This window comes from Barbatula barbatula, assembly GCF_947034865.1.
Source record: "Barbatula barbatula genome assembly, chromosome: 25".
NCBI classification, from domain to species: domain Eukaryota; kingdom Metazoa; phylum Chordata; class Actinopteri; order Cypriniformes; family Nemacheilidae; genus Barbatula; species Barbatula barbatula.
The window spans coordinates 4,601,603-4,627,450 of record NC_136788.1 but is presented as its reverse complement, the minus strand read 5'-3'; the positions used below and the strand labels follow the sequence as shown (position 1 = coordinate 4,627,450).

Genomic DNA, 25,848 nt, shown 5'->3' with positions numbered 1-25,848 from the left:
GAACATTGAAGAGATTATACAAATGAGTTTATAATTATCAATCTAAAAGTATGAACTCATCCTAAATAGCCATACCCATACAATGTATTTGTATTTTGTTAGTTGGAAATTTCTGAATATATCTGAAATGTAAACTTTTAGTTTGAGACAGAATATCCAATGAAGAAAAATAACTATGTTGGGTCTTTTTAACCAAAATGACTGTATAATGCCTAATAAGACCAGAAACAATTATCCAAGCACGTAAATATTACCAATTTAACATGTAGTTTGATGTTAAAGGGATAGTTCACCCGAAAATGATTTGATTATTTATTCACCCTCAAGTCATACCAAACTTGTATGACATTCATTTTATGTAACTCAAAAACACCGACCCCCACTAACTTCAATTGTATGGGCACAAAACCACAGAGACATTTCTCAATCTTTATATGATATGTGAGTGAAAAAATGATGGCTCACTTTTAAAGTCTGATTTAACCACTGGTAACTATAATAACAAAGTTCAAGATTAGCAATCACCTTAAGAAATGTGAGCCGATGGAGAAATGAACTAAATGAGCTTTGGCAGTCCAGGCCTGGCTTAATGCACATCAAAGCCCCGACACCATGTTCTTTAATTGGCTCTGACTAAGCTGTTAAACGCCAGATGTTTGACAAGGGCCCTGAACGCAAGGTGTTGTATTTTCCTGACGTGTCCTTGTGCGTATGTAAACAGTCCCAAGAAACTTCAGCTCAATGAACTGTCCATCCCCTGTACGCTTCTGCGCCCACAATCGTGCTCGACGTTTACCTCTTAATTATGCGCTTTACATAACAGCCAATCAAAACGTCACCTTCCCTGTATAACAATCTCTGTGCGGCCCGTGTTGCTGTTTGACACCTTACAACTCTGCTTGGGTAAACAACAGCATCTGCAGGCGTCTTCTGTCGGGGTGTAGCGCTCTTACAAACGCTAGGTGTGAACTGCGTGAGAGTGGGAAATTTGTTCATTCAATGAAAACAATGATGATAGTGTTTTAGCATAAGAGCGGCCAAAGGTGGTTGTTTATGATTATCATGAAAGCAATAGTGTATATTTTTATTGATGAAGTACATTTTTTATCAAGATTATTGATCCTAAAAACCTGATTACATGGATTACTGACTGGGCCAATGGGGCCAGTGCCCAGGGGCCCTTGACTACCATGAATCCCTTGGGGCCTGGTCTTCAAGGTTGCACCATCCAGTTTGGTACAGAAAACCATGAAGCAATGACAATGAACAACAATGAAAACATGTTTATTTATCTATGTTTAATATATGGGCTCAAGACTTTTATGTTAGTTTAGCTCATATAATTACATTGAACTTTTTTAATTTAATTTACAGCATTACATCATTTTCTGAATCTTTTGCTTGATGATCTGATGTTTACAGACATGTGTCACAGGGGCATTTTATGGTGAGAAATCATTTTGTATTTATGTGATACATTAAATACGTGTATATTTGACAGTTGAGTAAAGACGTGTGTTTCATACGCCTAAATTTGGTCCATCGTTGATTTATCACTTTGTAGCTAACGTCACACTTCTAAAACCCTGTACAGATTATTTTAGCATAGCGCAGGCCTAACACAGAATGCTTTTAATATTCATTAACATCTTAACTTTCACTTTAACTGTGAATGCGCAGCAAAGGGAAAGAATGGAAAATTTGTGGGAGGGCCCTTGGAGGTAACTGGCCCCGGGGCCCTTTGAAGTCATAATCCGTCCCTGACCCTTGTTTAAAACAAGTAACTGCAAATTATGGTAAATTAAACTGTAATATTGAAATATAAATTGAGCTGTTGAGTTTGATTTTGCTGGAAAAATGTCATTTGACTTCAACCCACGATAAGTAATCTTACATTTTATGTTTAAAACCGAGATGGCGATAGAAATGCAAAAACGCACAGATTGTACACTGTATAAATTCCATATAAAAGAACAAATTTCTGGCAGCTGGCACGCCAGAAGTACCCTGTAATATAAAAAATGTTTCTAGTAAAATGACATGGTTTGCTCTTTAATTTGCTGCCTTTTTGCCATTTTTGTGTGAACGGTTTCTTTAAGCATCATTGTAGCGGTGACATATCCATCCTCACAGTAGCACATGTTGACTTTGTCATCATCTCGTGTCTTCGATAATCTACACGGCCTTCCCGGCAGAGGTGAAAAATATCTATTTTCAGAGTCGAGGTATGAAAAGGTCAGTTACCCTGGTATTTAATGACTCCAGTATCCTGCTTTGAAGAGACTGAAGTATAAAAGCTTCACTCTATCCAGTGTGAGGTTTCAGAGGTGAGTTTTCTGTCTAGATATCAGTGGCCGCCTTGTTTGGAGTCGTGAGGCAAATACCATCACCCATCTGTTCTGTCACTTAAGCCCCAGTGCTATAACACAGATAAAACGTCCCTGTTGGTTTTATTTTTCCTCCCTCAATTTCTCTCACCTTCCCTCAAGAGTTTTGTCGCAGCTCGTCTGGGGTGTCGAGGTTTAATTCTGTGGTTGAGGCTTTGGGAAACAATCTCTTTGCTGGGTCAGAGGTCAGACGGTGAGCTCTAAAGGCCACATATTAAAGGCACTGACAGAGATGTGGATGTAAGGAGAGGACATTGAAAATGATCAGGTGTAGTAGAGGAAGATAATAAAGAGTAAAGAAATAACTGTTAAGTTAAATGGAGGAGTTTGCAGAGACCGACGGAGAGATTAGTGTGATAACAAGTAAGTGATTTTACAGTTTGGGGAGAGGAAATGAGACATCTTATTCTTCCAATGGCACCGAGGGCCAGTTAATCTAATAGGCCCTCAACTCTCTCAATGGAAATTGTGTTTAACGGAATAGTTCTCCCCAAAAATGAATCATTTCCACACGATTGCATTTTTCCAAGCAACATAAAAAGGGGAAGTTTTCCTTATCTATTCAGTTACAAAAAAACTGTGAATAAAGCTCACTAATATCAAGCTTTGATAGCAAAGATTTCCATGTGTTTGTTTCACAAACCTGACAGAAATTTTGTGGCTTTACAACTTTGAATATAGACGGTTCCATCTTTACAACATAAACAAACGTTACGCCATGTGCCTGTAGATTATTTCTGATAACAATCAAAAGAAACGGATAAGAACAGTTACTTGGCTAAACTTGCCTCTCCAATATTTTGAATTTAAACTGCGATACCAAGCTCAACCACTAGATGTCAATCGGTTTCTTTAAATGCGACCAAACCCCAGGACCCATTCAACAAATCGTTTATTTAACAACAAATGAAGTCGTTTACCAAATGCATTTATTATACCGTAAAATAATACAAATGAATATTAACATAAATTAAATTAAATATAAATAGTTATATTATTAGAAAAGTGGCCAAACAGAAACTGGAAGTTAACTGGGCGCACATCCGATTAAACAATCTACAGTGAAAAAATCATGTGTGCCACTTTCGTGGTATTTTTTTAGCTTTTTAAACCGTGGAAAGCCTCAGAGATGTTACCATGGCACTAGGTTAAATTTGTAAATGCTTTTCACAACCTTTCATACACTACAAAACAGAATCGGTTTTTAAATGATGAACTTCACTATCCCAAACCTATTTCGGAATTGATAGTAACCTGTGACTCCAAGAAACTAGACGAAAGTGAAACTGATGCTTGCAAAATCTCCAGCCATTATTGTAATAAGCATAACATGGCATCTTGTGTAAACCTCAGATTAAACATGAAGCAGTGATTTGAAGGATCAGAGGTCAGAGGAGAGTGTGACATCTCAGAAAATATTTGAACGTCTCACCTGTGAGACTCCGAGGAGACCACCACCACCCGAGCAGGAGCAGACCACCGCAAGACGTCCTGCAGGAGCTGAACCAGGTAGAAATGACCCAGGTGACAGATCTGAAAGGTTGATTCAAGGCCGTCCTCAGTCAGACTCCATGGCTGCGTGCAAACCGCTGCATTACACACCAGAATATGTAGGGGCCTTCAGAAAAAGAGGATGAAAGGAGAAAACACTCAAATCACTCAAAAACAGATACAGTAGAAGATTTACCTTTTTTGACTGTATAGTAAGATGTAATGGAGTGAATGCTCTATTAAAGTGCATCTATTCAACCAACAAAAACTCCCAATAACAAAAAAAGTTTATTATTTAAACTGTATATAAATGAAACAAAGCTATTTCAATGTAACATATTCTTGTTTTACACACTAATGCTGGGTTCACACCAAATGAGAATTAAGCCGATTTGCGTGAGTAAATTACAAACAAAGTCAATGTAAAGACAAGCGTCAATCTCGTTGGTTTAAAATGGTTGAAAATATTTGTAAGATCATGTCACTCACGCGAAAACAAACGTTTCCCGCGAGTAATAAAGAGCGTGGAAAGCGATTGTTTGCGTTTGGTGTGAACCCAGCATAAGTGCCTATATTTTTATTTCCCTTTTTTGTAGTGTGCTCTTTTTGTACAAAAAAAATGTTAGCTCTGTACAATGAAAACTAGCAAATAGGACTTACACAAAGAAGAATAACAAGTGAGCAAACGTCTCAAAAATATGTAAAAAAAACCTGTAAATCAACTAAACAATGGTGCTAAATAAAACTAAAATAAAAACATTTACTTCAAATAAAACCAATTGAATTCAAGTTGAACTAAACTCAATAAAAGCTCAATGAATTTTCAAACATCCCATCAAATCTTTTCCAAGGTCAGTCTGGCCAAACATCCATCCATCAGCAAGAGAAAGGTCAGAGATTTCTGCAAAGTCCACGTAAGATCCTTTTCTTTGACAGAGTCGCTTCAGTGGTCCTGAAACCACGACCGTAGTCGATAGAATAATCTGAATCCACCCCACCAATTTTTAATTTCTTCCATTAGAATTAATTACGAAGCCCACGGGCAATTTGTGTACTCCATATTTAACACTGCCTGCACTATTAATTAAAAACTGGTTGCTGGAAAATTAATGGAGGAATTGTTATGCCCTGCTTTAATGAGTCTTCTCTATGACATTAAAAAAAAGTACACTTCATTTTTCCCTTCAGGTACTGCGCGGAACGCTGCAGCGTGCATCAGTGGAAAAGTAGAGGATCATGGGAAATGAACAGGGGCCACTGTTACACCATACGCTTCTAATAGAAACACGCAGTTGCTTAACCAGCACTGTAAAGATCATGTTGTGGTTACTGACATTTGAAACACAAAAGGACAAGCAGCACGTTATTTATTTTATATATGTGCGCATTATTTGACAACTACTGGCTTGATGTCTAAAGGCTAATTCACACTGATCTTACACGCTCCAAAACCAACAATCGTCACCAAACGGCAACATTCTATATTCTCATTGAGAATAAATATGAAATACTTTTCCACAGCAAAGAAAAAATACTATGGATAGTCAATGGGACACCGTGTCCTTACCAAACGCGAAGCAACGCGGCGCTGCGACACGCGATAAAAGGAATCAATGAAGTCATGAGAACAGGACGCATCTCTCTGGATGTGCACTCTTCAGCTGCAGCGTGGACAGAGAAATACTGTACTGATTGGCTGTGTTTTGTGATTGACTGTTGTGCCCCGCCCCTTTTTCGCGTTCGGTATGGACAAACAAATTGCTTACGGCAGGAATCTTATTGCGTCGCGTCTGGTAAGGATGCGGTGTGAAACCTCTTTTGCCGTTTGTTAGATCAATGTCAATAAGGTTATAGAATGTTGGTGTTTGAAAAATGAAACCAAACGAAACTTAATGAAACCAAATGAAACATGAAACAAACAAAACAAAAACATTTTAGCAAAACATTAAACAAAACAACACAAATCAAAACAAAACAAAACAAATCAACCCAACCCAAACCAAAAACAAAAACAAAACAAAACAAAACAAAAACAAAAAACAAAACCAAAACAAAAAAATGATACAAAATGAAAAACAAAACAAAGCACACCACAACACAACAACACACAACAACACAACAGATCTAGATATTATTGGAATCAATTACAAAACATAAATGTTTATAGACAGAAAAAATCCATGGCCCAATAATTCACAAAGCCTAAAATGCCAATGTCTCATCTCAAAACAACTTAAATCCTTAACAACTGCAGGAATATGTAATCGATTACTGAAAACAGACCCAGTGTCAAAAATGCTAAACCTACATCAGATGGTATCAAACACAATCTCTCACAATAAAGCACACACGAGCGCTCCGCACAGCTCACGATTGCCCAAAGGGCAGCAAGATGCTCCAGGACCCATGAGAGCACTTCATCTCCCGCTGGAGAACACGATTCGCTGGAAACATCTGTGGAGGAAACAGATCTACTCTCCTCCTCTGACTGACAATCTCACAGTCATGGGCGCGAATCCTGCCGCTCACACACACACACGCGCGCAGATCTCTGTAGAACTTAATGAAGCGTGGACTCAAAAAGAGGGAGTGATTGTACCTGAGAGAACACCATTAAACTTTATGACTTTCATGCTCGGCTTTGAAACCGTGTAATGGAAGAGGAACATGTCTGTGATCGCTGGCGAGCGGAAGAAAACGTGTCCCATGGGCGCTCTGGAAGACAGGAAGACTCCGGTATCGGGCAGGAAAATCAAGGGGTACTGCCACCCTGTTCTTCAGGCTTCAGGGGATGTGCCAGACGTTTCGCAAAGAAGTCGTTCACCCAAAAAGGAAAATTCTGCTATCATTTATGCACCCATGCTGCTCTAAACGTGTACGACTTTCTTCTGCGAAACACAAAATAGGATATTTTTTCTTAGCAATGAAACCTTGTTTTGCGGTGTATGATCACTAAAGAATCATTATTATAACTTAATTTTCTAAGTAAAATCTAATATTTGTTCAACTCATGTATACATAGCCTGCAACAAATCTGATGACATACACGGACATTATTACTGAAGACGTTTTGCGTTCACTCTCGTGGATTCGGGTTACTAGTGTGTCGCCATTTTTTATTTGGGTTCTGTACGCATGGGTTTATTAATGGTTTGAAATTTAGCCAATTACTTTTGTAAATGACTGCAGAATTTTCAGAGCTATTTCTTTCAAAATAAAATAATAAAACAACACAACTCAACAACAATAAACAGCAAACCAAAACACAATACAATACAATACGATAAAACAAAATAGTATAGGTGTAGGCTTGGGGATCCAGGACTTGATCCATGTCAAGAGGCCAGAACTCTTGGACTCTTTAGCAAATAAACAACCAACCAAACAACACACCAAAACAATCCAGAACAACTGAAAAGCAACGGGTCAGAACCTAAAAATGAGACACACCTTATACAATAGCCTGACACACATGCACTGCATGGGCAAACAAACACCAGACACATTTTCTTTGTGAATTGTAAGATTAAGCTCTGGTCTGTTGTTACTCTGCCGAGAGAAAAGGGAAGGATACCCTAGATGATGCAGTGGAGATATTTTAAGCCACGGTAGGCCATAACAAGCCTTCTTATGAGGCAAACTGAGATAATTTCTTTCTTAAACAAAATCTCTCTATCCCAAAATTTAATTTCTCTGGTCGATTTGGAAATGGGTCTCTGTGGGAAGGAGAGTTGTTGTTTGTATGATAATCCTGCTGTTGTGTCCTATGATTTAACAACTCTCGCTCATAGCGCACGATCGTTCAGAGACGGCCTCCCGCCAGGCGTGTCCTAATAAGCAAAAAGCTAACAAATGGTTTTAATAGCTTAGACCACATAATGTAAAAACTCCCTTTAAACTTATTAATGCGATCAGGGGGGTCTTCCACAAATGTGCAATTTGCGCATCATGGCGAGCGGGGGCGGTAACGACCGAACAGGGAAGAATAACGCTCCATACTTACTTTAAAGAACCCCCAGGGCACGACCTTTGACCTGAGAATAATCTCCAGCCATAAAAGAATGATTGCTTTTGTCCTCCTCCACTCTGACTGGCCGTCATTAAGGGGCCGCGTTTATGGGCCGCAGAGAAAATGTGAGGCTAACAGAACGATGCTTTAAAATGGACACACACGCTGTAAACCGTGTAGCGCGCTACGTGCTAACAACAAACAACGCCACCCAAAACTGTGTCATTACCAAAGGGACGTCGGGCTAACAGCCGTGTGAAAATTAAACAAAGCATCCTGTGTATCAAGTGCAAGCAAAGGTCTATTGCATCTTACTTTTTTCTGTCTTACCGTGAACATGTTCTTTAAATTTAGTCAACAGTTTGTCATAGCGTAATGATTAATTTCCCCTTATTACCACCTTTTGTTTGACCTTTGTTTTTCTTGACATATGAGCACTCCAAATGGGCATACAAATGATGATATCTTTAGCCTAGTCGGCGTAACATATAGAAGCTATCGCCGCTAGCCATAGACGTAGCGGTTACAAACAAGCCACACATTAAAAAGTGATATGAAAGCGATTGCGTATGAATGGATGTGTGTTTGATACACATCAAAGTCTCTTTAAGGAAAGTCATTTTACTCAGTGGTCATCTTGATAACACCCCCAGGCTGCTACTTTCTAGTCATGTAAGTACAGTGGCCATCTACTTGTGACAGGTCTTATCAAACGCCCTACTGAACAACGTATTTTCTATGAGGAGCCCATTCCCTCCTACAGTATGTGTAAGTGTGTGTATGTGCACTCATATAAACACCTCCCTCCTATTAAAGCTGTAACTTAATTAAGATTGTAATAATTATTAAAATACATAATAATGGTACAATATTAATAATATCATAATAGTATGGTAACAGTAATATCAGGAGTCGAACCGTGTTGAAAATGTGGTCGCTACGGTTTACTACAAATATGGTAAAACAAAGCAAACCATTGTTAGTTTGTGCAGTAAACCATTGTTAGCCTAATAATGTTTTTTTTTTCAAATGTAACCATTTTTTTGCCTTAAACCAATTAAATCTTTATTGTAAAAGTTTTATACACTACAAGGTAGCTTAATTGTATCAATTCTCATGATGTAGATTTTGCACGAAAGCACAAAAAAGTAGTAATGTAATCTGAAAGCAAATCAAACATGCAGATTAGATCGTACAAATTTATAGAATTTAGCTACTTAGTACAACAAATACAAATTGCCGAACGATTGTGTTTTACGGTCCTATTGTTTATACTGCTATTGTGTTGCATTACAGCATGTGACTGACTAACTGTTTTACTTTGTATAGACCACTTCGCAAGATGTAAACTCTAGCACTACTCGTTTCATTTTTTATTACATTTTTTAAGTCTTACACAATAAATCTTAACGATATTCGTTTATCATATGGATTCGCTATAAACTTTCTGTTGTATTTTGTTTGTGCAGTGTCGAAAAACTCAAACAGGAAGTTCTTCCAAAGTGGTCTATAAGAACCTGTCTTAAAGAAAGAAAATAATGCCACGCACAAACAGTTTGGTGTGGTTTCACCGGCAGTTATCGTCACTGATTTGCACTACTTTTGCTCTTGTTACAAATAAGCCTAGTGTCAGGAAATGTCGTCCAAAAACGATCAATAGTCCACAATCGCAATCAAACATAATCACATATTAAACATTGTCATCTTGGATCTGCGGCATATGTTGTGTGACGGAGTAAATTTAACGCCGCAGTACCTGACATGAACAAAAGAATGATATCTACATGGTAATACCGTCCCTGTGTCTACCTGCTCATACAGAAGGCGAAGCACAAAGAGAACACGACACAGAGAGGTAATACATGAGTGAGGGGATGGGGTTTACAAATGACTACAAAAGAAAAGATAGAGCACAAAAAAGTAAAGAACTGGGATTGAATTAAGCGCCGATGTGTGTTCGGAGCGCCTGCAGACATCTCGATAGAAAGAGAAACAGGAAGGCGTGGCGTGGTCTCACCAGCTGCCTGCTGCCATTCACACCTGAGCACCTCTCCATTCTGATGAGAATTAATCTACTCCACCTCCTCTGGGACACACACACATACACACACACACATCCTGGGAATAGCTAATGAAGAAATACAACCTTGGCAGGGGAGAGAGAAGATATTCATTCATTCACTCCCTCACTGGCTTGGATGCGATCACGCTCTGGGGTTACGTGCACAAGGTGTGTGTGTGAACATGGACATAAGGTGTGTTTGACTCAAGGTTCTGGCTTGAGCTCTGAGAGCTGATGAGGTCATCAAAGGTCATTTAGCCAATGGGAGGGATGTGATGATCATCCGGAAATCTGGAAATCATCACAAACCAATTGTGGTTGTGAGTGGTTTCCAGGACAGGGCTTAATCCTAGCGAGATCTTTAAATTATTTTCTCTCAAGATGCACAACGTCATATTTTGTAAAAGATGTTTTTTGAAACTATTTCAATATCCTAAAAAAGGAGTCCTAGGAGATTAGTCCTGGTTTAGGCTAATCCTTGTCAGGGAAAATGCCCCACTGTGTTAAGATATTGTATATAACACAATATTCAGGAACCTGACATGTGCATAAGATTAGTAATACACAAAAAACATTCCTAAAAACGGTAATAGCATAATAATATAAAAAAATGTAAAGTTAAATGACATGCTTGTGCGTGTTGTTTTACACCGCTGTCAACGTGTAGTCTAGTTCTGGGCAATTCCGTGACAATGTCAACCTTACCATGAAACAAATATGTTTTAATATACTAACAGCACAGATATCAACAGTGAGGTTTCTCTTCAAGATTTTTAAGCATTTGCTTGATTTTCCATAAGCAGGTGCCATTGTCACATCCATAAAGGTACAGTACATATTCCTCATAAATGTGCACATGAAAATGAACACAGTAATTAAATAGTTAAAGTAGTATAAACTTAACTTAATATTAAAAAAATACTTGAGTTCCTGTAACTAATTCTTACTTTTGAGTTAGTTTAACTTAATTTAAACAAGTTAATTCAAGATGATTTGAGAATGAATTTAAGTTCCCAGCGTGCTTTGCGTGAGACTGCATTAGGAGAGTACATTTTGAAATAAAGTGTTATCTTGTGAGTTTTTAGAAAGGGAAAATGATGAATGTCAATGATGAATGTTCATTTATCTTTGATTTTTAATTTACCAAATTTGTGAAATCGTTCAGAAGATTGGAGCTTACGCTTCGGTCGTGCGTGTTACAGCACACTCTGTTAAGGCTGTTTGTTAATTGTTGATGTAGCTGGAATGTTTAGGATGTCTTAGACCTTTCTTTTATTTAACTGTAAATATAAAATAAATGAAACTAAATGTTAAAAATTAAAAGGAATTAACATGCATGAGTAAAACAAACTCAAAACTTGATAGTTTTGCTTACTTAAAATTGGGAACATCACAGCGCAAAAGATTTGACGCAACTGATAACCACAATTTTGTTTTCCAAATGATTCGGGTTTACAGTTTATAAAGAGTCATATATTCACAGAAATCCTACAAAGTTTGCTTTTTTTTCCCCCATCCATAAGGCATGTTCATTTCCCCTTTATAAAATAGAAAATTCATACATAGTCTGATATTTTTCTGATGTTTAAACTCTGTCAACAAGGGTTTAGTAAAATATAAACAAACAGTTCAGTATACTGATAACAAAACGTTCTCTCGAGAGTTATTGTCACAATTTCCCTTTTGTAAAAAATTAAATATTTTAACAGTGCAGGCTCATTTTGGGTGATCCGAAAAAAACGCAACACAATGTCGCTGCAATGAATAAATATTGTACTAGGTTGCTAAACTTCAATGAATTTGTTGATTTGTACATTTAAATACGATCTGTTTTCGTCCAGTTACTGGATGGTTTTGAATTCTTATGAATTTCGATCGTAGGATTTTATATGAATTAGCCTCCTTGTAAAATAGTTCCCATGAATTCCCATGAGATCAGGCCGCAAACCCCAAACCAAAAGTGTGCAATGCTGGCAAGTAATTCCACCCACAGAGTTTGTGCTACCGATGTGGAAGAAACCTTTATGCGATTAGTTGAGGTCACGTGTGATAGTTTGACTCTTGCAACGAATGTTCAAAAAGAAATGTAAAATGCCAAACATTGTTCGGTAAATAAACAAGACTCATGCCGCGGTCACACTTGACTTTTCCCTCCATCGACTTCCATTCATATGCATTGCGAATGCGACAGACGGGAAACACAAGGACGTCCAATGATATTTCGCATTTCGCTGCGTAGCAAAGTTCAAGTTTGGTGAACTCTGACCGCGAATTAGCTGTAAACTGGATGTATACCTCCTGACCAGCTAAGTTATACCCATCCCTTAAGCTCTTTTCTGAAGTCCACAAGCATCAGGTCCTGTAGGGTGGTAGGCCTTTACTTTGTTCAGACACAGTGTCTAGTTTAATGTGAAGTTGACTGTGGGTCACTGGGCCAAATAAATGATTTGGGTCCTGAACGGCACTGAACTAATGGGTTAATCTCTCTTTCTTATTAAAGCCTATCAGCTTCCATTATGAGCTGACCGGCCGTGATGTTTTGGAGAGTTGAGAACAAAGAGCGATTTGCACAAGACTGAACAGTCACTTTAACCAGTCAGCCTCGACAAAGAAGCACACACACCGCAATACAGAATATATGTGAATGCGACCCCGGAGTCTGACTAAAAAAAATCCAACAAGTCTATGTATCCTAACACACAGCAATTTCGTTTCGAAGGACTCATTTATTTCATTAAAAATTCAATCTATAGCAGTTTTAGCTTAGCAACATGCTAACGGCGAACGCAAAAGTGAGTCACATCTGCAATGTATTGTGCGATCTCATATTCACAATTAATGCTCAACGAACACATTTTACATAAACCAGTGAGAGGAAGGACACGCATTTGAGAAAGTAACGCTCATTGATGTAGGGGGTAGGGGTTTGGCACAGGGACAGGGTGGGGGTCACCTCCAGGGGTCTGGCTGCTGACCAAGCTGCTGCCGTGCCTCGGGGCCGGCCAGGGGCCAGATGAGTCCTGCAGCCCCTCGAGGGCCTGGGGACACCAGCGGTATCTCTGCATCCCCGTGCGGGCAGGACGTCACCACTGTTACTGTAACTCACTAGATATGGATTGTGGGCTGATGGAACTGTGAAGGACGAAGCTGTGCTGCGCGCATTACAAGAAAATAGATCCATGAACGAGGAATAATGGACCGGAACCAAGATTTAAGAACCTGATGAAGGTTTAAAACGAGAACTAAAGTGAAGTGAAATTCAATACGTAATTGTTGCTTTCATTACTTTTAAGTGAAGAAAATATTGTTGTTTATTCATAACATTAGTGGGTTTTAAAGCTGCAATTTGTAACTTTTGGCTAAACGTGCAGTAAGCAACAATCTGTTGAGTTAGTACACAAACAGCACAGTAATGTCAAAAACTGTGGCCTTACACATCCTCAATTCACAACAACAAGCTTTTAATAATGATTTAGGAGTTATTTGCTGTGGGGTATGATGTCACACGTAATGTCAATGTCCATCTTCGTAAAGCTGAACTGCAATTTTATGTTTCAAACAGAAACGGCGATATAGAAATAAAAGTTAGGGATTGCATAATAATAATATTCATTTGAACGTTAACGTAAAAAGTCACGTTTAAAAAATGCATTCTGGCACAACACACTTCTCTCCTGAAAACTACAGTCCGGTAAGTTCCAATATGTCTTTCACAGCTCATGTGTAACGGCACGTCCTCGCTGCGAAGACAAAACACTCTAGACACGTCTATATTAAATCATAATTATACCTCATTAGCCTCATTACTGATCGCTACAGCTCACCATCACAAAACTAATGAATGTTTACAGATAAAAACACTACTGATATGATAATAGAGGACATACGAGAAACACGTTTTCTTTAACCATAATAAACAACATTATGTAACATGATAGTAATATGTATCAGTACTATATTATCAAATACTTAAAAAGTGTTATATATTCAAATATGTTTATTTAAAAAAACATCTCAAGTCATTTTTTGTGTATAATATACATATATGCATTTGGCGGACGCTTTTATCCAAAGTGACTTACATCGCATTGTACCATGCATTTGTTTTTTATGTGCAATCCCCTTGGATCAAACCAATGACCTTGGCGTTGCGAGCGCCATGCTCGAATCCACTAAGCGTTTTATTCATTCATAAACCAGCCAGAAAAACATTAGTAACAGTACAATGTAAACTTACATAAACATTGCATGATAAATACGAACATAACCATACAAACTATTGACGTTGACGTATATAAATGCATACATATACAATCTATACATTCATTTGATCATTTTGTTCAGACTCTCTTCGAGAGAGTATGTCGGTGTTGCTCAGCTGGCTTCCTGTAAGCCGGGACAGTAATTGATTTAACTAGGAGACTGTGAAGGACTTACCAATCTGTGGCTTTGAGATTGATGGAGTTATAGCCAAGGTTTGGATACTTATTTATTGACCACAGAGAGGGACGGAGGGTCACAATGAAAGAGGGAAGACCTTTTGGCCCCTTTTCTGATGTGATAGTTCAGTAATGGAGCCCGCGCGGGGGTGGGGTTGGGCGAGTGTACAGAAAGCTTTAGATAAAGGCCCAGAGTTTCCGTATGGCCTCTGCGATGGAGTAACAAGCTTGAGATGCGTCACAAAATCACACTTTTAAAGATTGGTGTCATTCACTAGCTGTGAGTGTGCGCGTAGAAGATGTGGTAATATTATTGTATTTCATTTAATGATTTTTAAGGATTTTATTCTTTTATTTGTCGGCTTATTATTTTATATGATTAAATTAACTATTTTATGATATTGTTAATACATTTGACCTTATTTCGTGTGCCCATTTTAGATCATTTGTTCTATTTTTATTCAACTGAATTTATTGAGAAAGGGGTCTGGAATACGGCTCGTGTTGACCAAGCCATCAAAACAGGTGCGATGACATCGCATACAAATTCTGAGCTTGTACACGGTTTTACTCACAGTTTCCTGGCTTTGAAGGCCTGTGCAAATTCTCGAACACTCCTCAGAGAGGCCAGATCCAGGGTCATGGCTTCGACGCGAGCTTTGCTCTAGTGAGAAAAGAAAAGAAAACTGTAAAAAGAGAGAAACAAGTCAAGATGTTGGTACAAACTGCATCCATCATTATCACACGGCTGACAAACTGAAAGCCAAGGCCCAGCACATCCCCCCCGAAAGCCTCGGCTATATCTCACGGACACTGTGAAAAACAGCCTCATCTCGCTTTCCCTAAATCAGAGCTGCATTTCCAATAGGGAATGTTGCACATTGGCTGGCTGCGGAGCATCTCAATATCCTCTTTATGGCATTTTTATGACCCTCCGCGCTGCCTGTATCCGATCTTTCCTCTGTGCATCCTGTGCTTACACTAAGTAAACGGTGAGGCAGTGGCTTCCTTCATTCATAATGTCCATAATGGCATATAGAACAGGCTGAAGGAGATAAATAATGTATGAGCAAAGCCAAATCCACAGTAATGGCCTCTCTCAGTGCTGGCTTTTAGGTGCACCTTTGATCATACCAGAACAAGATCGATATTAAGGAAGACACATAAATCACTCAACAAAGGAAGGATCACGGCTTCGCTGGTCAGAGGTCAGCTGAAGTTTCACTGAGGTAAGGTCTGTGGGAATTCAGTGGTGTTAGAGTATACATGAAGCAACGGCAGAGTTGCACAATTCCGTTTTACACATGTTTCTGTTTACGCTTAAATAAATGAAATGTGGACCTCTTTTGTATAAATCAACTCGTGGAACAGTTAGACAACCTGGTTTATTTAGCACAATGACACTGGGATTGTTTGAATCACCCTGATCCGTCTCTGGCAAAAAGCACGTTTTATGAACGTTTGAGCATCTCACAACAACTATAGTACCGCAGGGATGACATATTTTTTTTATGTGAAACTCAGAAGCGAGTTTGCTTTTAAGCACTTCCGGTTTCATCGTCCCAAAGTCTATTGGGTTTTTATAATGGGTTTTTGGTTAACTGCCTGAGATAAAGTCTGTGTTAGAGGTCTGCATTCCCGAAACGGATTCTTGCGGCGCGGGATTACATTTCTTGGATAAAAGACGGTAGCGGTCGGAAACTCTGGAACTATGGACGGGAGCGGGTCTTTGGACGGGTGCCCATTCCCCACATCCGTCTTACTGACCACATGTAGGGCCTGAACAGAGGACTGTGTTATGCATGTGCTGCACGTGTGGACCCGTTCTTGCTCCGTTATAAGTTTAAATTTGCATGCGTCAGCCCCCAGACAGAGCAGGCAGGTCGTCGAGTGCACCTTAGAGAAGAGAGAGAGAGCGTCTCTGTTTTTTAGAGGGAAGACGGTCATCAGGACATTTCCTGCATGGATGTTATTTTGCACTAACTAGCTACAGTATAAGCCAACGGGTTTCGTTTATTCATATTTTGCTTAAAGTTTGAGTGAAAGATGTATTTAATAAAATTTTCTCTGTGAGATTTTGTGTACTTTATTGGCATTAAAATGTACAAACAATTTTGTATATTGACAAGACGGAAAAAATACTTGATATGTTTTGTATAGTGTATTTTATATTTGTTATGGAGTATTTTAATGTGAGATCTGGAAACGTGATCTATATTTAGCGGGATCCGTGGGGTCGGGACGAAAATCATGCTAAGCAGATAGCGGGGTAAACAGCGGGGCTGAAAACTTCCATAACTCTTCCCTCTCTATCGCCATCTCTGTTTGAAGGTTCAAACTGCAGGTTACTTTATGTACTTTTCTTTACATGGGTCGCAATGTTATTTTAAGTTTAGAGTTTGCTAAACTATTGAAACTATATTAAAACTATTGAAACATTTCTGCTAATTAAAATGAAATAAAATTTTAACTAAAAATCTGGAACGTGCAATAAACTTATAAAAATTTAAAGTACTAAAATTATTATGAAAACAAGAAACTAAACTTCAACTAAATAATATAAAAACGTGTTTATAAATGTTTGTTTTATTGTGCATTTCAATGAATATCAATCACACTGCGGTTGGTTTGTTTTGATCAAGCCATACTGACTCAAAACATACAGCTAACTAACACAATAAAACACGGTAACGTAATAAAAAAAGGATTTTTGATTTTCTTTCTCATTTTGGAAACGAACGCTTCAAACAATAATAATAAACATTACAAGCTTAATGTTGAACATAAAAAAAAGATTTGAAACAAATGTAATTTAATGTACTTACAAAAACTATTTCCTTACCCCCAAAATGCGACTCACTGTATAATATACAGCAAAAGCAATATCCCTCACATTCATGCTGTTGTACGTAATATTAGAAAATTCATACCTTTCAGAATGACAAACTTTTTACTTATTACTAGCAGAGCAGCACAGCAATGCGCTGATAAAGAACATCTCGGCTCCGTTTCATTTACTTTCTGGCCACAAACAGCTGTGTGCTAAGTTAGCAGGTTCCGCTAGTCCTGTACGCAGCCTCTGATGAGGGAATTTTTGATGAATGACTGTATAAACTCTGCTAATATTACAGTGGGGTTAGGAGACATGGGGCAATTTAATTATGCCATGTACAGCGCACCACCAGGTTAACAGGAAAAGCACCGCATCAGCATTTCTCCTATCAAACGCACGTCCACCAACCACTTACAATTGATAATCAGCCTCTGCGCAATTAGTGCCGTAGACCGTCCAGGACGCTCGCGCACTACACCAACAGAGCAATCATGTCTGGTCTTGTCATACGCCCTCGATAGCAAACTGCAAGATATACAATAACTCTTCAACATCCCTTTTTTATCAGATTATTACTGTCCAATGGGGCTTGACTAATACCTGGAGACATGCGTTTCAGCATTATCAACAACAAAAAATTAGGACACTTGGTTATTAAAGACCATCAGTATAATATTAAGTGGAAGTTGTGTTGACCCATCAAAATTATCAGTTGATGACTCAAACATAAAACTTGTAAGCACAAGCTTAAGTGGAATAGCACCGATGCATACTTGGAGGCATAGCCAGGTTATATTTGACATAAAACATCTTGTCACTTGACAGAAATGTTTTCATGACCTTACACGTTTTAAATGTGAAGGCATACAGTATGTCTGGATGTTTGAAATGAGCTTTATGAAGAACAATGCGTGTTATTTTCTTTCATTACAAAATGAAAATGTAACTTTAAAAATATCGTATAAAGGTTTCATGTCATTTGGATTGTTTCGTGATGTTAAATGTTTTTTTGCGAAAGCATATGTCTGGATGTTTGAAATTAGTTTTGTAGAGAGTTACTTTCTTTATTCGTAAAAATAAAAATGTAAAAGGATATGAAATGATTGATGCGGACAAAATAATAAAGAAAATAGAGTCAAGGAGCGCGGAATATATGTACACTCTTTAAATACTTTTTAAAATGCATCTGGTTAGAATTAAAGAAGCTGCTTGATAAAAATGACATGAGCACATTTTCTACAACTTTTTGACAAATAACTGAATACACTGAAGATTTCTTTAGTCACGACTTCCACAGTTACATTTGGTTTATGTGTGTTTAATATTATTCTAAAATGTGGGAAAATATGAATAACTTAAGAGTAACTGACTGTAAACTTGTAAATGTTAGTGTATATTGTACATGCTACATTTAGATACCTCCACTTTTCTTATTCTGTTATTCTTAAAGTCCCAGTGTAATCAAAATTACAACTCCTATTTTTTAATGAAATATTACAGTGTTTATTGTAAATTGTCAATGTGGGTTATTCTCTTTTTAAAAATGATGTGCCCTCATAATCATCAGTGAAAATCTGAAAATGCACCTCCGCTCTCCAGTGACTTTACATCTTAAATGATGCATGTTAGACGGCTTGGGCGGAGCATCTATAAACTCCTCCCCTCCAACTGTCAGTCTGCTGTAAATTCCATTTCAAAATGCAACGGTTGTTACTTCCAATCTATCGCAGTGAAAAAAACAAGCCACGCCTAATATTTATTCTCTTTTGAGATTCCATTCACTCAGAAATCGTCAGAAAACTGAAGTAAAAATGATGGCAACTTCCGGTTCACGGGGACTTTAAAATAGGCTTATTATAATAACTACTTCCTAAGCCTTAAGGCAATTTTTGGCTTTTGTAGATGCAGACATTATTTGGGTCATTCTAAGTATGCTTTATTTATGGTAATGTACTCAATAAATTGTATGGTAATGTACTTGCACAGATGTGCTATGCAATGATCTCTTAAATAATGATGTGTGAAGAAATATTGAAATTTGCTTGGAAAAATGCCAAAAACCGTCGCGATTTGTAATCAAGTTCTATCACTTTCCATCCTGTCTTATAATATTACGACTTTCTGGAAAGTGAATTAATCATCCATCAGAAAGTGATATTTTTAGTATGTAGTATATTTGGTCAAATTTATGTAATCAAAAATAGTAGTATTAGTATTAAATTGGTGGAAGGAAAACTAACACAAGAATATGTACTGCTTTATCGAACTCTAAAACATTCACTCCTGTTTGATCAAGTTACATAAACCTATATGATAATATTCAAAGCTCAAAGGATGTTTGTTTATTTATGAACCATTCAGTTACTATAACATTTTCATGCTACTGTAAGAGGGCCATCACACATCACAGCTTTTCTGTTCAAAAACGTGTTGATGCTCCGCTTCAGGATTTTTTTTAAGTTTGCTAGGTAATCACAGAAACAGCTGTGCTGTCAGTCAAGGATTATAGCGCGACCGCTCTAGTTGCTGTTAACTGTCATATTATCAGAAACTTTAAAAAGGTACAAGCAGAGGGCGATTGCATTGACCTTCCTCAGTTAACCCGCGTCAGCCAACGCAAGTTTCTCCTTCATCATTACAGTCTATGGACGATTCAAGCAACTGTAAAGTTCTGTTACCACATCGGAAGGCCCGCCATCCATTCGATTGGACAATGGGAAAAAAGGAGCATGACGTCAAGTGCTTTTCAAGCTCAGAGTTGAGTTTTTATCAACTTCAGGCGCTTTGACGCTCCGCCAAAAACACGAGGCACAGCAGGCTGCAAAAACCCTGCCAACTGAAAACAATTCAAAATTGGCACGTCTAACAGCAAAAGACGCGTTCTGTCTGATCAGGCCATAACTCTTCATTTCAAATCTATATTTCTAAATATCTAATACACCCTTGTCTAAAATCCTTAAAACAAACTATCACAGTTATTTAATAAAAGCAGGTTTTACAGTGTTGGATTTCCAGGTTTTAAAAACATCTGCCCCAGCGTGAAAAGGCAAACAGGACCGCACACGAACTCTTCGCTCTTACAGACAGGCTGTTTGTCAGGAGCACAGAGCTACAGCATCTTACAGGTCGTATTTATCTAAATCAGGTTTAGCCTGTGTGCCTGCAGACCTGGAGCTGTGTGATTATGCGATAAAAGCCAAACATAGACAGCCCGTCTTTACTCTGAAACACAGCCAAAAGCCACACACACACACGAGAGAAACCGCTGTCGGAGCAAATGGATAATTGTTTTATAAAGATCTGAATGTCTGTTTGCAGATTACAGTCTATATTCAAAGTCATCCATCTATTTAAACCTCCACACATATGCGTATCAATGTTTACTAGTACATAGGAACTAAATATAGATAGTTGACAGAAAAAAACAACATTTTAACTTTGATTACAGTGAATTGTAAATATAACTGATGGCTGGTGAACAGTACCGAGTGTACAGAACAGATGAGTAAAGATCAGCGTCCATTTAAAAGGATGAGATGTGGAGTGAATCGGAGGCGGTTGTGTGAGTTATTGCGTGTCAGGCTCATATAGCCGTGTTTGGCAGGTGTATTGCGTGCGAACATCGAAAGACAGGAAAGAACAGCTGCTGCTAAACACACAATATGACAGATGTGAAGACTGATGACTAAATGATTTGGACAGACATCAAACCTAAACAGGAAGTTTTGATGTGTGGTGGTGTTGGTTAACAGACTGTTCAAGTCTGACACAAGGTAGTCTCGCAGAGCCAAACTGTTGGAAAATGATGTCAGCTCTGACTTCTTTAAGCCAAAGAGAACTGGCAAAATCTTTAAAGATGAGATAACACACGCAGTTTCTGCCAATCTCATATTAATCTTGAGTACCTATAGAGTAGTATTGCATACTTCGTATCTTCGGGAGTATTTAGTTTGATCAAATTTATAAAATACAGATACAGCTGTACGATTATTTCGGGAAAAACACGAGCGCCTGGAGGCGTCCAAGGGGGTTGGAACTACAGCATGAGCACACAATACATCATAGCATTGATTCACTGCAGGTTTGTGTTGTTTACATTATGCATGTACACGACGATAACCAACAAAACACAGACACATGACTTAGTTTGACTTATCACGTGCGGTTCAACTACGGCATCTTTTAGCACTGGGACGCCAACATCGATCAGTTTCAAACAATCTCCAAATCCAGTGTTACATCCACCGTTTATATAACATTGATCACAGAAATGTAGTGAATAAACATTCATAGCTAAACTTCGGTCAGCCGAGTGAAGCGGCATTGATGGGCGTGCTCTTTCTCACGCTGGCTGATTGACACGGTGGCATGCGCTTTCGCTTGGTGGATGATGTGTGGGCGTGCTTTTCCGGGAAAATTGTCAAATAAGGGACTAAGAACCCTTGTTACAAAATGGGAATCCATGTTCCGAAACCTGTAAGAACCCTGGTGGAGTGAATTGAGCAACTTGTTTTTTTTAAGCCAGTACGTTTAACAGTTTAAAGAAGTCAGAATGCATAAAATAGCATGTTATCTCTGCTTTAAACGTCAACGTTCATAATCTTCTCAATAGCACTTGCTTGGCAGTTCTGTAAATGATTATTCTCAAGCCATTTCAAGCCTTCGGAAACCTCATTATTATAAATCATTATTATTAGGTCACACTTAATGTTTGTCACTGGGTTTTGCAAATATCTTACCGATAAAAAGTATTAAAAAGTGCTTGTTAACTTGGAAAAAACACTTTATAAATGATTGAATACTGTGCTGTCAATTTCCTGAAAAACAAGGAACCTATTGGTCAAACACATTTATTCCCCAATACAATCACTCTGCTATATTCTTCAAAAGTATGCCAATCCAAGCGGAGCTTGCAAGTTTGGAAAGCTCTTGCCTTGTCTATGTGTGAATATCCATTACAAACAAGCACACAAAAAACAGCCACTGTTATCCATTAGCTGATATTATAAACACACACTCAGTCACTTATCATCTACAAGACAAATGCAAATATACTTACAGTACACTAATTGCTCATACAATCCCACAGGAGCAACTTGAGGTTAAGTGCCCCGCTCAGGAGAAGAGCAAGAGTTTTATTACTAATTGTCCGGTTAGTAATTGTCCAGGTGGTGATATTGAGTCTGCAACATTTGCACAACCAGCTCAAAGTTGAACTATCACGCTGTATAGCCGTGTCCCTGTCAAATCTATAAGGAGCTCAAGCAATCGATGGCAATGTAGCCCAGAGCCACACAACCTGTCACAAAAAATGACCCAACATCCCCAAACATCATTCATCAATGTAAAACTGTGTTTGATGGAGACCTTGTCAAATCTCACAGCACATACTCACCCAATGAACTATCGGATGTGTGCCAGAGCAAGTATGAAAGAGTAAATGTGTTCACAGGCATTATCTTAATAATATTAAAGTCCTCATGAAATCAAAACTATTGTTTATTTTTACTGTCAGTGTAAGATGCTAGTTGTGTGCTGTCTAATGACGGCAGTTGGACAGATTTGCCACAACATTTATTAACCCCTCCCCTATAACATTTCTTGATCGAATTCCTAATTCCTAGGGGTTAAAAACAAGCCACACCCTCTATTTTTCTAAATCAATATTCAGATTCACTTGGAAAAAACGTAAAGAAACAATTTCATTCATAACTTTAAACGTATAACTTACGAGGTGGTTCATTTGTATAAATTCTTACCATTGTGTGTGTTTTTGCAAAGTTTGATTTTGCGCTATAATAAGAGGCAGAGCCTCAAGAGAGAGAGAGAGGGTCACGACAACCGAAGGGTCAATTGGTCTGTTTAGCCGCAGCTCCATGCATTAGTAGGACCTTTGCATTCCTTTGAAAAAACTATACCATTGGAGTCAACGAACTTGACACGACTCTCTTTCTCTCAATGGCTCTGGTAACAGGTAGGTTTAGGGGAGGGGCTTCAGTATTACCTTTTTCGAATAATCACATGTTTTTGTACGATTCCCATCGCAGAATATTAATTAAAAAAAAATTCACCACCTTGCAAAATATATACAAAATCTTGTGAGATGAAGTAAATTGCGACATGGCACAATTAATCCCATTCATTTCAAATAATCTTTATATGCTGTTAGTAAAACATTTTTTTTATGTATTTTAATTTAAAAAAAATCATAATAATTTGCTCTACGATCCCTGTTCTTTTTGGATTGAACATCGAAATAAATTTCCATTGGATAAAATTACATGACACAAAATGCTTTCGTATGTAACATGCAGAATGGACCACTGAATAAAAACGAATAAAAACACTGAAGGAATTAAAATGACACCACTAGTGTGGACATCATTTTATGTTTCAACAATCAAAAGATACAAAGATTTCTGTCGTACATGCAAACACACCCAGTGCAGTCTGTACTAAAAATGGGTGACGCCACCCGAAAACATTCTGCAGTTGTCATCTGTTCATCGTGTCTGATGTATGTTTCATAGCAATGCTGTCCTTTCAACCCAAAGTACATGACGTACAATGTCATAACGTCTACATGTCACATGACACTTTTGAATCAACTGTATCATTCCACCAAAATCTCCTTTGCTAAGGGCTTATATTTGATATATGCCTGATGCATGTGAAAATTGAGGCCCTGATAGCAGGAAATGGTTCAGATTCAGCTGACTCCCCAGTTTAGGGACAGAAAAGGGCTCTCAACGTATTTTAGCCACCCAGCGACATCAAACTCTTTTATATATGTAGTTTATAGGCTATAAACCATTACGAAGCAGTAAAAAACAAACGGGATATAATGTGGACGCCGGAAAAAGCGATGGCAGGAAGTGGGAGAATTCTGAGACGCTTCAGTGACTGACGACACCTGCTCCTTGTTTAGCTACGGTCTTGTTTAGAAGGAGATAAATTGGGTTGGCGGGAGCCGGCGGATGCCGAAACGTTGCTCCGAAATGATTTGATAAATGTATGATGGAGATGCAACAAACAGGTTTATTTTTTAAAGCGTCGGCACATGAGCTCTGGAGGGTTATTCCTCAGCCCGCGTTGCCCCAGCGGAGCGCCCGCAGATTTATCACGCGCCGGATGAGAAGAAAGCCAGAGTGAGCTGGGAGGACTAAATTTGACGCAGCGTTGGGGGTCCCCGAAGTAAACGGTCATAGAGACAAATATGTTTTTTCATTAAGGATGCAATGGATCCATTCTTCAGTCATGTGATACGGTACGATGGTAATCAGGAGGTATAAAGACACAGATTGAGTACTCGTATGAGCACAGAGCAAAAACAAATATGTCCTGGGATAAACACACCATACAAATGAAACAGGAATTGTTTGCCACGGCCAGTGAATCACACCTATTTCTATACAGTCAAAACTGAAAGAGTATACATCAGTAAAACATCTTTTTATTTATAAATTCAAATGTATATTTATTTTTTAGAGTTAGATATGTTGGATACCTGGATATTCAGATTCATGTGATTAAATCGGATGTATTATTTATTTATACTCGAGATTTACTTAAATAAATTCATACGCATCCAAACATATAAGGGTTACAACTATAATACGCAGATTAAAGTCTCGAAGAAAATAAAGTTTATTGCCTGGAAAGAGGAGGGAGAAGCCATGTAAAAGCATTAAAGCAACGGACGTGAACAATTAGACAGATGGCCGAGTTTCAGAGAAAAAAAGACCAGAGAGAGAGAGAGAGAGAGAAACAGAAAGGAAAAGAAAGAGAGCATACATGGAAGAGAGTGATGAAGAATTTTATGAGAAGCAGGTGCTCATCTCTTCAAGGGCACAGTAAGAGAGAAGTGCACTGTATAGTGTTAAACGCTGAGTGTGCACAGCAGAAGCTCTGAGCTTCACTGGAAACTCCACACGCCAACATTAGCTGCATTTATTTATTAATACATTACGTCAAATGTGGGTAAATATAGATTCATTTAACTTAAGAATAAGAAACATTTCTGATTCCCCCGATACCCTGCGCACACATTTATCTTTCAGTTTGGAAGAAGATGAAATGTGCCTATAACGTGAAAATGTAGTCCATTGACATTCATTGTCCTGGTTAAATTATTATAAAATATATACATTTATATAAAATCTGAATGTTTGAAACTGAAGTGTAACGGACTTTGTGAACATGTCATCTCATTCTAAACAAAAATAGTCAAAGTAAATAATAATTTTAAGATGCTAATGATACATAATCATGACCTGGATTATACTTGAAGAACAACGAGATAAACATAAACGTAAGACAAATAACAAGTATGCATGAACACATTATTATACAGCAGCATGCGCGGGAACTCTGGGTAATTTATCTATGACACTACAAAGCTCTGTGCTTTTGTTTCTCTACTTGTTAAGTAGAGAAAGTAAACAAGATATTTTAACACAAAAGCCTGCAACCTCTTCACTAACCACCTGCAATCCATGTTAACCAGGGATTAAACATGCCGCTTTTCTGTGTAAATTGGGTGTGTTATAGATTGAAATGATTCGCAACTCAGCATTGCTTGCTTCTCACAGCTATCATTACAGTATTACTGTACGTGAAAAGTAGGC

General features: G+C 38.1%; 1 protein-coding gene across 1 annotated transcript in view; it reads right to left on the bottom strand.

Annotated features, from left to right (window-relative positions):
• Positions 1 to 25,848, bottom strand: part of wwox (WW domain containing oxidoreductase) — a 164,510-nt gene that overhangs the window by 110,992 nt on the left and 27,670 nt on the right. The window contains exons 6-7 of the mRNA XM_079449691.1: positions 14,964 to 15,052; positions 3,820 to 4,005 (exon numbers count right to left, since the gene is read on the bottom strand). Coding sequence (XP_079305817.1) covers positions 3,820 to 4,005; positions 14,964 to 15,052 — 275 coding nt within the window. The remainder of the gene's footprint in view (positions 1 to 3,819; positions 4,006 to 14,963; positions 15,053 to 25,848) is intronic.